This window comes from Zonotrichia albicollis, chromosome 12, assembly GCF_047830755.1.
Source record: "Zonotrichia albicollis isolate bZonAlb1 chromosome 12, bZonAlb1.hap1, whole genome shotgun sequence".
Classification (NCBI taxonomy): Eukaryota; Metazoa; Chordata; class Aves; order Passeriformes; family Passerellidae; genus Zonotrichia; species Zonotrichia albicollis.
Window position 1 is genome coordinate 10,938,957 of NC_133830.1, and position 13,211 is coordinate 10,952,167.

General features: G+C 48.3%; 1 protein-coding gene across 1 annotated transcript in view; it reads left to right on the forward strand.

The window, feature by feature from the left end:
* PODXL2 (podocalyxin like 2) overlaps positions 1–13,153 on the forward strand; it is a 31,923-nt gene extending 18,770 nt beyond the window's left edge. The window contains exons 3-8 of the mRNA XM_005485402.4: positions 1,716–2,602; positions 3,595–3,669; positions 6,590–6,746; positions 7,627–7,688; positions 9,338–9,517; positions 9,856–13,153. Coding sequence (XP_005485459.2) covers positions 1,716–2,602; positions 3,595–3,669; positions 6,590–6,746; positions 7,627–7,688; positions 9,338–9,517; positions 9,856–10,065 — 1,571 coding nt within the window. The 3' untranslated portion in view covers positions 10,066–13,153. The remainder of the gene's footprint in view (positions 1–1,715; positions 2,603–3,594; positions 3,670–6,589; positions 6,747–7,626; positions 7,689–9,337; positions 9,518–9,855) is intronic.
* Positions 13,154–13,211: the final 58 nt, after the last annotated feature.

Genomic DNA, 13,211 nt, shown 5'->3' on the forward strand with positions numbered 1-13,211 from the left:
AGATCAGTGCCAGGCAGTGGAGGAGAGATGGGGTTTTTTTGGTCTATGCTGCTGCTGATTGCTCTTGCCAGCCTCCTTGGCCTATGAGGAAGCATCAGCAGCTGGCTGTTGGGAAGCAAAAGTCTTTTAATCCTCAGTGTCTTTGGGTGGGGTGTCAACTGGAGGGCGCTCTCTAGTGAGACACAGCAGCAAAGCAACATGAATTCTGCCTGCCCTGGGCAGTGAATCCCAGCGGCCTCTTTGCAGTCAGAGCTGGGAGCCAGTCTCCACACCATGGCTCTGAAGGTCAGCAGCTGGGTAACACTAATCTTTGGGCAACATCTGGGAGGAGCTGCCGACACCTTGAAGGGAATGAGCTGTGGGTTAGGAAAGCCACTGGCCAGCTGAACAGGAGGATCTTTACACCTCCTGCCTGGGGCGGATGGAACAGTGTGGTTTCTGCTGAGGAGGGTTGGGCAGGAGTAGCAGGGCAGTCCTGATTGCCAGGGGTTGCCCAGGGCAGTGGGAGTGCATGCTGACATGGCCTCTCTGCCTGGGAGCCTGCACCCACTTGGGCAGCAGCGAGCAAGGGATATGTGGAGTTTTTTTGTGCAGATCTCTGTAAGGCATCCAGACAGCTGCTGCCCACTGTGCTCAGTGGAGCATCTGCTTTGGCAGGCAGGAGAGGAGACGGGAGCCTTGGGAATTTCAGACAGTCATTTACTTAATAACCATAGACAGAGCAGGGGGTTGATTTCTGGCTGTGAAGGGATCGTCTTCCTTCCCTTCTCAGTGAGAATGTGCTGTGCTTGGCTTGGGGAGAAAGGGAGTTAATTGGGATGCAGACTCCTGAAACAGAACTCCGTGGGTATGAGCAGTTTCTCAAGAAAGATGAAGGTTGATTTATGCTTTCTGGATTTGTGCCTGCCACCCTGAACTAAACATATCTGAACTTACAGATAAGTTTCTTTTCCTGAGTCCCCAGCTCCTTGTTAGCTTCCAGAAGAAACCCCAGCCTGCTCTGACCTTATATTTGTGAGCTGCATCTCCTTCAGCATCTGTGTTTGTCTAGCAACAACACTTCCATTCGTGATCAGAGCCACAGAATAACAGGGGCTGTAGTTGGAGGGAGGGGAGTTAGATTCAGCTGCTGTAGCAAAGTAAAACTAATTCAGATGTTTGTAGGATGGCTTTTCTGCTCTGAAGTGCTGTACAAACTAAAATTCTGCATTTCAAATATGCCCAGGTCGATTCAGAGTTTGGTGGTATTACTTGTGCCAGGAAGGAGGATTTGGTTTTCTGGTGCTTTAGTTTCTCTCCTGTAGTATTTCCCATTTAGCTTGTGGCTGACTGCTGCTACCACCCCATATCTTTCTCAGTCCCATCTGAAATGAATCTGTGGGTTCTAGCTGATTATAACACTCATAACCTCAACTTAAAGATGTCAGGTGTCAAAACTGTTACTTATTGTCAGTGAAAGTGCCTATGGACAGACAGGTGTGGAGAGAACAAAGATGGAAATTATCCCTTGGGAATATGGGTTTACTGGGGTGGGATAGGTAGATGGAGAAGTGCATGTATTGGATGGGATGGTTCTTTGCTGTGGCAGGCTACCTGTCCTTGGAGGGTCTCTGCCATTTGACCCCCAGCTGTGGCTGGAAACATAATGGGATATTCTCTGCCTCTCAGAGTTCTTAGTTCAGATGTAACATGAAGTTTTTTGGATCTCTTTTTAGATTATACCTTTCCTGCTTCGTCTCAGAAGGCATTGCCGAAACAAAATGGGACACAAGCAGACAACTGGGAAATGGCCACTGTCCAGCCACCAGCAGAATTTGTGGAGCCTGACTTACACACTCCTTTCTCCACACTAGAGGAAGAGGAGGGGCTGCTCCCTATTGACCACTCAAGAGGAGGAATGGAGAGCCTCCAGACCTCTGGGCCAGAGGTTACATCTTCTGAACCAGTGGACCAAGAGGACTCCTTCTCCCTTCCGTTTTCCACAGCCTCTGCCAGGCCGGGTGTTGTGACTGAGGCAGCCATAGGAGGGCAAGAAGAGGACTCTGTTTCTCCAGGCTTAGACCTTGGGAGCAGCATGGGACCAGGTCTCCTACCTGTGCCCTCTACTTTTTCTACTACAGTTGCTGCAAGATCTCCCATTGATTCAGAAGAACTCCTTGAGGTGACAACTGGAGACACTTGGGCTGTTGGGGGAGCAGATTCAGAGCTGGCTGTGGCTACAACAGGAGCAGAGCCTGCAGAGACCACAGTGGAGGCTGGTGGGGAAGAGCATTCAGCCAGGGAGGAGGTGTCAGAGCCCACGGTGGGGTGGGAGATGCTGGAGCCCACGGTGCTGACCGAAATGGAGCAAACGGTGGAAACGCCTGTGGGGACACCCTCTCCTGCAGGCAGCTCCCCAGGCACCCAGACTACTCCTGGTAGTGAGCAGCAGCCCTCTTCTGTGTCTCTGTGGGACAGAGCTGATGAGCCTGAGCTGGATCCCCTTTGGAATGACACAGAGCCAGCCACTGAGACTGCAGCAGCAGGGAGGAGCTCGTCACCCCCGCCTGGGGACGCCCGCATGGCCATGCTGCCCACGGAGCTGCCCTGGGACTCTGCACAGGTTGCACTGGGAGCAGGGGCTGGGCTGGGAGGTTGCAGTGGGGATATTTGGGTCCCCACTCCTGGGGAGTGTTTAAGCCTGTCCCTTAGTCTGACTGCTGGGAGTATGTTTTTCTGTTCACCCAGTCAAAGCTGAATTTTCAGGGAGTCATTCACAGCAGTTCTTAAGGGTATCCATCATCCCTGGCCCCTCACATCTTCCTAGCTGCACAAAATTCTGCTTCTTAAACAGAAGCTGAACACCTTTCTTCTGGGGCATGCACAGCAGAGAAAGCTCCTTGTTTCCTCAGCCTGCATTATTGGAAGTGTCAGGACAAACATGTCCCCAAGGATTTCTGGAAGGGGAGTGAGAAGAAAGTGCTGTTTTTACTACTGCTGCCTGCAGGGACCAGATGCAGAGCGGGTGGAGCAGAGTACAGTTAAATGTGAGGATGTGGGAGAGGAGGGGTGAACTGCAGTTCCTGAATCCAGCAAACTGGCAGCTGGTTAAGAGAAAATGTGTAGCAGGAGCTGACTGGTGAGAAAGCAAAATTAAAAGCTTTGCTTGGTACTTTCTGCCCCATGGTACTCAGGAGCCTGAGCAAGTGACTTAGTCCCTCTGTGCATCCTGTCATGCCTGCAAAGTGCTGCCCTCTCTCACCAGTTTGTTTAAGGACCACAGAGGCTCCTGGTTAGGTTTTGTGTTAAGTGCTGATAAGGCTGCAGGCTAGAGAGTTTTCCACTGAGAACGTGTGTCCTCCTTGAGTCTAGATAGAAGTGGAAGGTCAAGCTGAGCTGTGGCAAGCTGGCAGAGCAGCTTTGTCCCTGTTTTATGTCAGCACTGAAATGGTGATTGCTCCTTAGAACAGAGAGTTAAAGGACAGTCACATCCTTTGAGAAGTGCTTCTGCGAGTATGGCACAGTGCCCTGCTCCTGTCCCTTGTGTACCCTGTGCTTTCAGCAGCAGAGTTACATTCACACCTGAACCCAGCTGTCTTTGTCTTGTCTCTCCAGGTGATCTGTAAAGACTGGAGCAACCTTGCAGGAAAGAACTACATCATCCTGAATATGTCGGATAACATTGACTGTGTAAGTCAGTCCAGACAGATTTCATGGCACAGGGGCAATGGTGTTTGGGAAAGTAAAGGCAGGCACAGCTCCTCCTGTCTGCTTTCACCACAAAACATTTTAAAAGCACTAAATCTCAACATATAGAGGCTGTGAAGAGAAGGGGAGGACAGAAATATTTCTGTTCTCCAAAAGGGAAAAAGAGTGGGTGGAGGGAGATGATTTTGCTCCAAGTCTAGCACATGTCAGTTCCATATTGGATTTTTTACTAACTTCTGGCTGCTAGTCTGTGCCAGTCAGTACCTGGATTGTCATGAGACATGAGAACTTTTAACATTGCACCTCTTACAGGATTGAATGCAGTTCTCCTTCCTTCTCTTCCTTTTCCTTCCATTCCTTCCAGCATATAGTAACAATCCTCTGATGGCTCAGAGGAATAGGGACTCCCATTTGGACTGTGCATGGATAAGTATCAAGCAGTTATCACTAAATCTTCCTTAAGGGTCTCTTCTTCCAACCCTATTATCTTGTGTGTTATCTGTGTCTGTTAACCAGCCATGCTCTTCTAATCCAATGCCTGTCCATCCATCCTCATAAAGCTGCAGTTAATTCATGACCCCAGAATCCGTTGTGAATCCCTGATAAAAGGGCTTGTTCACTTCTACTGGGCATTTAATCAGGCACTTAAAAACCAGTTGTGAAAGGCCTGGGGTCAAGGTGCCTTTCATAATTCTAAGAAATTATTATAAGCCTGACAACCTGAGGCTGAAATGTTTTCATTGAGGAATTGTGTTCTGGCCTCGTGCATCTGCACTCCTGCTTTGTGGGGCTCCTGCTGTGGGCACAGCTGGCTCTGTCACTGCAGGGTTGTTCTCTGGCACTGACCTCTTGCCACTACTGGTGAGTTCTTGGTTGGTTTGTTTTGCTTTTTTTTAAAGGTGACCTTTATGGGGACAGGGAAAATGGGGAAATTCCTATACACAGTAAAGCATGCCGATTGCTCTAAGAATAGATGAAAAGTCAGTCTTTTTCCTCCTAAGCTAGGCAAACCAGTGTGGAGGGCTTTAAGTATCTCTGCTATGGTTCACAACTGTAATGCAGAAAAGGAGTCCTTGAAAACCAGAGTCCTTCTGCCCTGTTTCCTTCATGCCCCCATCACTCTCTCTCCCATCTCTGTGGACTTCAAATGCTAATTAATTTTGTAATATGTAGTAAATTCCTTTCTGTGGCCACTTGTGTTGTTTAAACCTCTGTAAGGGGAAGAACTGAAAAGCAGATGTGCAGATGTCTCTTGATCAAATTATGTCTTTGCTGTTGAATCCTCAGTTCTGCCTTGCTGGAGGAAGATGGTGCCCTGGGATAGGCAGGACTGAGCTGTTTTTCTACTTGATTTCATGTTTCAAAACATGTTTCCCAGTGAATGATTTGTGCTGTACTACCCCTTATTCAAAGGGACATTTGTCGACATACATATTTAACATGAGCATCTCATCATTCCCTGCCTCCCATTACCACTTTGCATGAGTGAAGCTGGAATCAAGCTCTTCATCTTTCCACTGGAGTTCATGCAGTTTGTTTCCTACCCTTGCTAATTTGCTCACTTTGTGCACCTCACCTACTGTCTGCCTGTCTCTTTTGTTTTTTGGTGTCTGTATCAGAACTCTGTGGTGTTTGGTTTTCTGGGGTTTTGAGGGAGAACCTGTGTTGCAAGTGCTGTTGTTTAAATTAGTGTGAGTGGGTATTCCTCACATATTTCAATGTTTTGGTGCCATGATCTAGTGTGTATTGAGTCCCACTGAAAAGCTGAGGGACAAGGAGTGTGCTTAGCTCCTTCCAGAAGGTTGCACTTTGAGCTTCAATACACTTCATAGCATCAGGCTTTTACCTGCTGCAGGAATCATATCTATATGTCTGGGTTAGGCTGGAAGCATGTTTGTCTTCCCAGTGGGCTTCAGGTAAGAGAATCACTTCAGTCTCACTCTGGGCAAACCTCTCACTCAACATACCTGGAAAGTTTGCCCAAGTGAGGACTGCAGGATCTGACCCAGCAGTGGTACCCGGCTATGCATTGGGAAGTGACCTCTACCTTGGCACAGGTGCATTCAGGCTCCTTCACTGCTCCCTCCTCTCCACCGTGGAGAATTGATCAGTGCTCTGCAACCTCTGCTTTCCCCATCAGCAGAAACATCTCACTTCTGTCCTCCTGCTCCTGGCTCAGCTGCTCCCCTTTCCTCTGCATGCCCCAAAAGAGAGCCTCAGACTGGCAGTGGGACCATGAGCTGCAGCTGCAGCTGAGCATTGTGGTGCTGCATCAGTGCTGCTTCCTCATGCAGCTCCTCCTGCCTCCCCATACCAAAACCCATCATTTCATGAGAGGAGGCACTGCCAGGCTCTTGTGATTCAGGCTCCAGTCATCGATGTCTTCTCCAATTAGGCCATTTTTGGCACAGGCCTGTGCCTGCCCTGAGCGCTTCAAATTGCCATGGCAACAAGAACTCTCCATTTTATTAATCATCTGTGTGGCCTTCAGGTTGGCATGGCAACTGGAGATGAGAATAGAAACACAGGAGTGAGAAAGCAGCAAAGGCGCCTGCTGAGGGATGGCTGGAGCACGTCAGGCTGAGCGGCAGCCCCTGACCCAGTGCTGGCTGTGGCCAGGAGCCTGGCTGCTTCCTTCTCACACCATCATGTTGCTTCAGGATCCCTGTGTGCCAGGAGAGCCTGGTGTGGGGCATTTGGCAGCCATGGGAGCTGAGGAGGAAGGTTGGTGCATCAGGAGGTGTTTGTGGCTCCAGCCTGAGGAACTGTGCAGCAGAGTGTTGCACCAGGTTTATCACTGCTGGTTTTTGGGCATGTGTGAGGTCTCAGCTGTACCAGCCCTGCAGTGCTACAGCTGCCTTGTCCCCACCATGCACTCACCAAGGTTCCTTTCCTGTGGCAGGAGGAGTTTCGGTTGGAGAGGGGTCCCCAGCTGTTGGCACTGGTGGAGGATGCCTTCTCCAGGCAGGCAGAGGGGCTGCAGGACCGCTGGCTCATCTCTCTGAGCAAACCCAATGAGAATGACAAGCACTTGCTAATGACACTGGCAGGGGAACAGGGTAAGTGCTGGCAGAAAGAGCCTTCCTGTGATGGGGAGTGTATTTAAGAGGCTCCCAAATGAAGGTACAAAGCCGTGTTGGAAGGAGCTTTTGCTTTCCAATCCATTTCAATCCCACCAGTTCTCAGTGTTCACTGGACCTGAGGGATGGAGAGGGACTGAGGACATCTTTCTTCACATCTGTCTTCTGGGTTGTCCCTCACTGCTTGCACAAAGCACTGCACTTTGCACTTCTGCACATTGCCTTCAGCTTTGCTGGCTCCCTGGATTGCCTTTTCCTGAGCATCTGTCAAGTTTCTCCTTATGTACTCCCCATCATGGTATGATATGACAGCCTGCTCTTGGTTCACTTCCTAACCTATCAATTCTCAAGTCCTGTCTGAACTAGGATGGTCCTCATAGTGCCCTCCTTCATCCCCAAAGAAACAAAAGCTGACAGTGACATGGGCTGGACTGGAATTTTACCATGTCTTTATTCCCATTTTGGTACAGGGTCCTTTTCCTGCCTGCTTACTGACAGATGTTTCTAATGTTGACATTATGGCCTCTATGACCTTTGTGAAGCTGTCTCCATGACTTTTTGAGTGCTGCTGCTTGCTCCCAGAGCAGACACGGATCCTGAGAGCTTCTGTGGTGGTGGGGAGGGTACCTAGGTTGCTCTGCTATCAGTTCATCCCTGGATTTTTTTTACTCCTTTAAAGAGTATTTGGAGGTACCCTTGTCTGTGATGCTGTGTTCTTTCAGCCTCCTGACATAAAACACCAATGAACAAAACCGTGTGTTTCCCTGCCTCCATCCTGTTGGGGATTTTATACTGATGAATACATCTGACTGAGTAACTTGAGCTGAGAGCAGCACTGATCTCTTCCTCTACTTTACAGGTGTTATCCCTACAAAAGATGTTCTCATGGCACTGGGGGATGTTAAGAGGAGCTTAGCTGAGGTAAGAGCCTGTCTGCCTGCATCCGTTTAAGACCAGTTATACAATTAAAATAAGCAACTTGAAAAATGGGAGCATATCTCAGTCTAACCAAGTGCTGAACCCAGAGCAGGCAAACAGATGAGTCAGATGCTTGGCAAACTCCCTTCTTCTCTCCCCTGGTAGTAGCCAGGCCATCAAATTTCTGCTCCTTTTAAGAGAGTAACTGTGGGTTATTCCCTCCCTGCTTTTCTGGCTTGGTTGTGAGACTGCTTTTCACACATTCATTTTGTTGGGATTCTCAGTGTCACCCCTTCCATACCATTGTCCAAACCAGTGTGGGTGCTGCAGGCCCTCACATTTGGCCCTGCTCACCCTCCAGTTGTTTTACACACATTGGCTTCTCTTGACATGCATACACACCTTCTACAATTCCAGAGTCTGCATTTCACTCCTGAAACAACTGCCTCCACAAGGACAGGCAGAGGACCTGGGTCAGTGGATGCCAGACTCCTCTGCCATCTCCCTCTAGGCCTCAGATATTTCCTTCTAACCCTGGGCAGCTTGGAAGAGGATAGAGATGAGGACAAATCAGTCCCACAATCTCTGGCTTTGCCCCTTTGTCCTACAGGGTATGTAGGCACTGAGGACCTGATTTTGCTTGAGTTTTTTTGTGCCAGCCACTGGATTAATTTTGCTGAATTTAGCAGCAGGATTGAGCCACTGTCTTGCTGGCTGTCTGCTCTCAGGTTTTTCCCTGACCTAACAAAGTGGTGCAGTTAGACAAAGCAAATTAACTGCTCAGTGGTGTATTGATTGGCTTACACCAGAGAAAGTGCAAAAAGCAAACCCTGTAGAAATTGTGTGACTGAAGTATCAGCAGCTAGAGCTGTCCAGAAAGAAGGATTTGTGTGGATGCAAGGTTTGACTTTGCAACTGTGGCCCTGTGTTAATGTGAGTTCTACCAGAGCCTCCTTGCCCCATGTCTCTGCCTCTCTGGCTCTGTCAGTAATGAACCTGTTCACAGTGCTGCCCTTGCACCAACATGAGATTGCAAGGAGGAGGGAGGATATTCTCTTACCTGTCACATTTACTACTGAATTGATACATAACCTGTTTCAAATCTGCCAAGTCTCTGGGACCATCCTGGGCTGTTTGCTGACAGCCACAGGGGGCCAGTTTCTAGGGCAGCTATTCCTAAGCTTTTAGACTCAGCGGGCAGCTTTCAAGACCTTGTAAAGACCACTATGCCCTCTTAGGACCTGAGCTTTACTGGAAACTTATTTATTAGTGTTACATTCTCTGCCAAGCAGTTACCAAAGCCTCAGCACACGTCAGTGGTCTCTAGTTTGTTTTGGAGACTCTCAATCTTGGACAGTTTCTCCTTTGAAAGCCTCCTACACAAAGGTGTGATATCCTTGTGCATGTGAGCAAAATGAAACTGTGCCTACTGCCCCATTTGCTGATGCATCAGCTTTCATGGAAAATAGTGTTATGTATAGTTATGAGCTTTCTAGTAATGTAAGACTGTGTACAACCTGAGTCTCCAACCCTGGTTTTAGTTCCTCTGCCCACATTCATGGTCCTGTACTTGGACCCTGGAAAGTCTGAACAGGATTCTATCTGCCTGCAGGTCAGGACTTTTAGTGTACTGCTTCCTTCCTTCCTTCCAGATTGGTATCCAGAACTACTCGACCACCACGAGCTGCCAGTCGCACCCTAACCAGACGCGCAGTGATTATGGGAAGCTCTTTGTGGTGTTGGTGATCATCGGCTCCATCTGTGCCATCATCATCGTCCTGGGGCTCATCTACAACTGCTGGCAGAGACGCCTGCCCAAGATGAAGAACATGGTGAGCACGGGATGGGTGGAGAAGGTGGCCAGACTCTTAGCCTTGGGATGGAGGAGATTGGAAAGTTAAGAGAGCAGTTGTTTTCCCCTGTCCAATTATGGGATGTGGCTGGATACACTGCTGGAGCAGCAGTGGAGTTCATTCAGGTGTAAGAGAGATGCAAATGTGCTTAGGACAGCTCATTTCCACTCCGAGGGTTGGGCTGGGAATAAATCCACTTCTTCCCATTGACTCCTCAAAGGTCTCAGTGACCCTCATAGCCTGGTCTGATTGTGCTTCTCAGCAGCATTAAGAGCTGTCCCCCTTTGTCTCCGTTTGTGTCCTCTTGTCCCCGGCAGTCCCACGGTGAGGAGCTGCGCTTTGTTGAGAACGGCTGCCATGACAACCCCACCCTGGACGTGGCCAGTGACAGCCAGTCGGAAATGCAGGAGAAGAAGCCGAGCGTGAACGGGGGGAACACCATCAATGGCCCCGACAGCTGGGATGTCCTGATCAATAAGCAGGCCAGCGAGGATGTGGATGTGTTTGAGGAAGACACGCATCTTTAGAAAAAGAAAGGAGGGAACCACCCTCTTAAACACACTTGTTTTTCTCCTATCTTGACTGATGGACCATGGGATCAGGTGGCTTCTCAGGAACTTCATAAAACCTTTGAACGTGTCTTTGGGCAAGTTTTCCCTATGGAAGTCCTGAGCCTGCATCTGAGGCTTGGAGCCAGGAGGATCACGGAACAGAGGGAAGCGGGAGGGGTGGGTTTATAGATCTCTGTGTGTGTGTTCCTATCAGTAGCACCAATGCTTTCATCACCTTTAAATGCACTTACTGTAGCTCTGTGGTAGTGGCTGAGACTGTCTGGATTGGAGAAACAAGCTGGTGGGGCTGCCTGCCACCAAGAGTCCAGATTTGGGGAGTAAATTCACTTTCCAAATACTGACCTTGAGACCACATTCAGTCCATGCAGGTGCAGTAAAACCTGTGCATTCTGGATGGAGGGGAGCCAAGATTCTGTCAATGTTCTGGGCAGAGTTTACATTCCCCATGTGAAAAACAGGTTTTTTAGTGCTCTAGCATTCAGCTACTAATTGTATGAGAGCTGATGTTTACATTTGGGGAAAATACCCCTCCCACCACTCCCTGCTGTCATCTCATTTCACCCCTGGTACCACTAACAGCCCCACTCCTTTTTTCAGCTCCACAACTCCAAGCTGAGCTTGCAAAGTTTGAGCACTTTACCCTTGCTTGACCAATTGCAGAGAATTCAGTGCCATGGTGCAGCATTTTAGATGAAAATGTGCTTTAGGTTGGAGCGTTGCTCAAAAATGGTGTTTACATGCCTCTTTCACAATAGCCTGGGAAATCAGCAGGAAAATATCCCTTGTCTTGTGTAAGTTTAAACTGACTGGCCTTTTCCACTCGAGTTCTATTTCACAGGTTAGTTTCATTTCAGTTGGTCATTTTGCAGTAAATATAAAGACTATGTGAAACTTTTAAAATAGGGAAACAAGTAATGTTCTCATCCTTTTGTTTCAATTTCAGCATCTTGCCCTGAGGGAAGGGTGGAAATGTTTAATACCCCACAGGTATAAATTGGGGTAACATCTTTAAAATCACTGCATTTAAACAATGTAAGAACCAGTTCTGATGAGATGGGAATCGGATGTAAGAGCTCCCCAATGGATGTTTCTCAGGCATGCCTCAGGCAACTTTGAGGCTCCAGCTCCCTGAAGATGTGTGCTGAAGGCACGTGAATGTGTGTAACTGTTCTCTGAGCCCTGCCTAAACTACTGTCAAGCCTGAAATCCCAGAACATTTGTTTCTTCTGTCAGTGAGGGACTGAGGGACTTGCTTCGGTCAGAGGCAGAACTTCTCTCCCTAGTGGTGGTGATCTGCATGCTTGCTTCCTGCGAGATGCAGCTTCACACTTGGTCTTGAAGGGAACCTTTGTACACAGAGGCCCCAGATGTGCAGCCTGTAAATCTGTCACTGTAGGTATAGAGACCTCTAGCATGTTCCCCCGGTGGGTGTGCCTCAAGTCAAGGTGCCAGAGTCTGTTGTTGCAGTTTGTGTAGCGCTTTGCATGCAAACTGCATCACAGATCACCTCGATGGCAGACCACTCTGATACCAGTTTATTAAGGATTCAAGAAAGGTGATAACCTTTGATTTCCTATCCAGATTCCAATTTTCAGTGGTTTTAGCCTGCCTCCATATCTTTCCTGGTGTTTTGTAGCACACAGTGATCATCAGCTCTTTTTGTACCTTGGTAGGGTTGCAGAGATGCTCAGAGTTCCTTCTCCTGCCCCAGCAGTTGGTAGTGGGGGACAGTCCATGGATGCAGACAGCCATACATGGCCCTGTCTGACCACCCCTCCCTGGGTGGCTCCTGCTGAGTTTGATGGGTCTGTGCAGTAAAACTGCACAAGTCCATTGGCTGTGTTGAAGGCACTTTGGGGCTCAAAGGATTAAATGCAAGTTGTTGTTATGGTGAGTAAATTAAAGCATGGAGTTAAAATTTGAGGTTTTATAGCACTTAGCATAATGGGCCCTGGCATGCCCGTGGCCTTTAGGCAGCTGCACCGTGTAAGTCTTTCCAAGTCCAATAATCCTCCTCAAATATGTTTTGAATGCCCAGTGGCTGTTAAAAAGATAATGCCACCAATCAGATGTGAATCATTTCACCCACAAATGGCTTCCTTGGTGCATATCCCTGCTAAGAGCTACTTTGCTGCCCTGTTTTCTCTCCACTATCCTAATTCAGAGAAACAACAAGGCACTGATAAAGCAATGCTTCTGGCTGGGCTCAGCACCTCCCAATCTCGTGTAAAGTCTTCAAACTTTAAAGAAACCAAGGGGTTATGTGGGTTTAATAATCAGCTAGCAAGTTCTCCTAATTTCTCTTTTGGCCTCTCATGGCCTGGAGGATTTTCCAGAGATGCTCTTCTCTGTCTGGAGTATCCAGGTAATCTGAGAGACACTTTAAGGGTGGCTGTTGAGGCTGAGGACATTTTTCTGCTGTCTCTTACAGGGTGCACCTGGCTGTATGATCCCAGTTTAGCTTCAGAAATCCACTGGTTGGTAGAATTTCACTTTAGTCTGGTGGTACTTTTTATCCTCTTACAGTTTGTTTTTTCTCTGTATCATTTTTTGCACTAGGCTGATCTTGTCAAGTCGATTGCACTGTTGTCCCTCTCCTGCCAGCCCTGCAGAGATGGGTCATCTCTGGGGACCTGCAGGCTGGGAAGCACTGTAGAGAGGCTCTCGGTAGCCCACTTAACTCTGTCCAGTGCTTGCATTTCCAGCTCTGCACAGGGAGGATGTAAAGAGGAAGAAAACCTTTGTCTTAGCATTTGTAACAGGAAGCTTTTCTATCACCCTAATGTAGTTAAACTTCTTTTTAATAAAAACTGTGAAAGCTGGACTTTTCAGAGCAGTGTGCCAGGTGACAGAGCAGATGGAGGAGACAAAGCAATTCCTGGAAAACTTATTCAGACATCACCATAATTCCATCTACCAAATGCTTGGTCACACTGACACCTGGTGGCGGTTGGGATTGGAAACGAAAACTTAAAAAAAAAAAAAAAAAAGAAAAAAGAAGAGAACTTTTCTCTTAGCTTTGGGTATTTGTTTCCTGTGACTTGCCTAGGATAACCTGCTTTATTCACGAGGGGCTGCAGGACTCGACTGTGAGCAGAGAG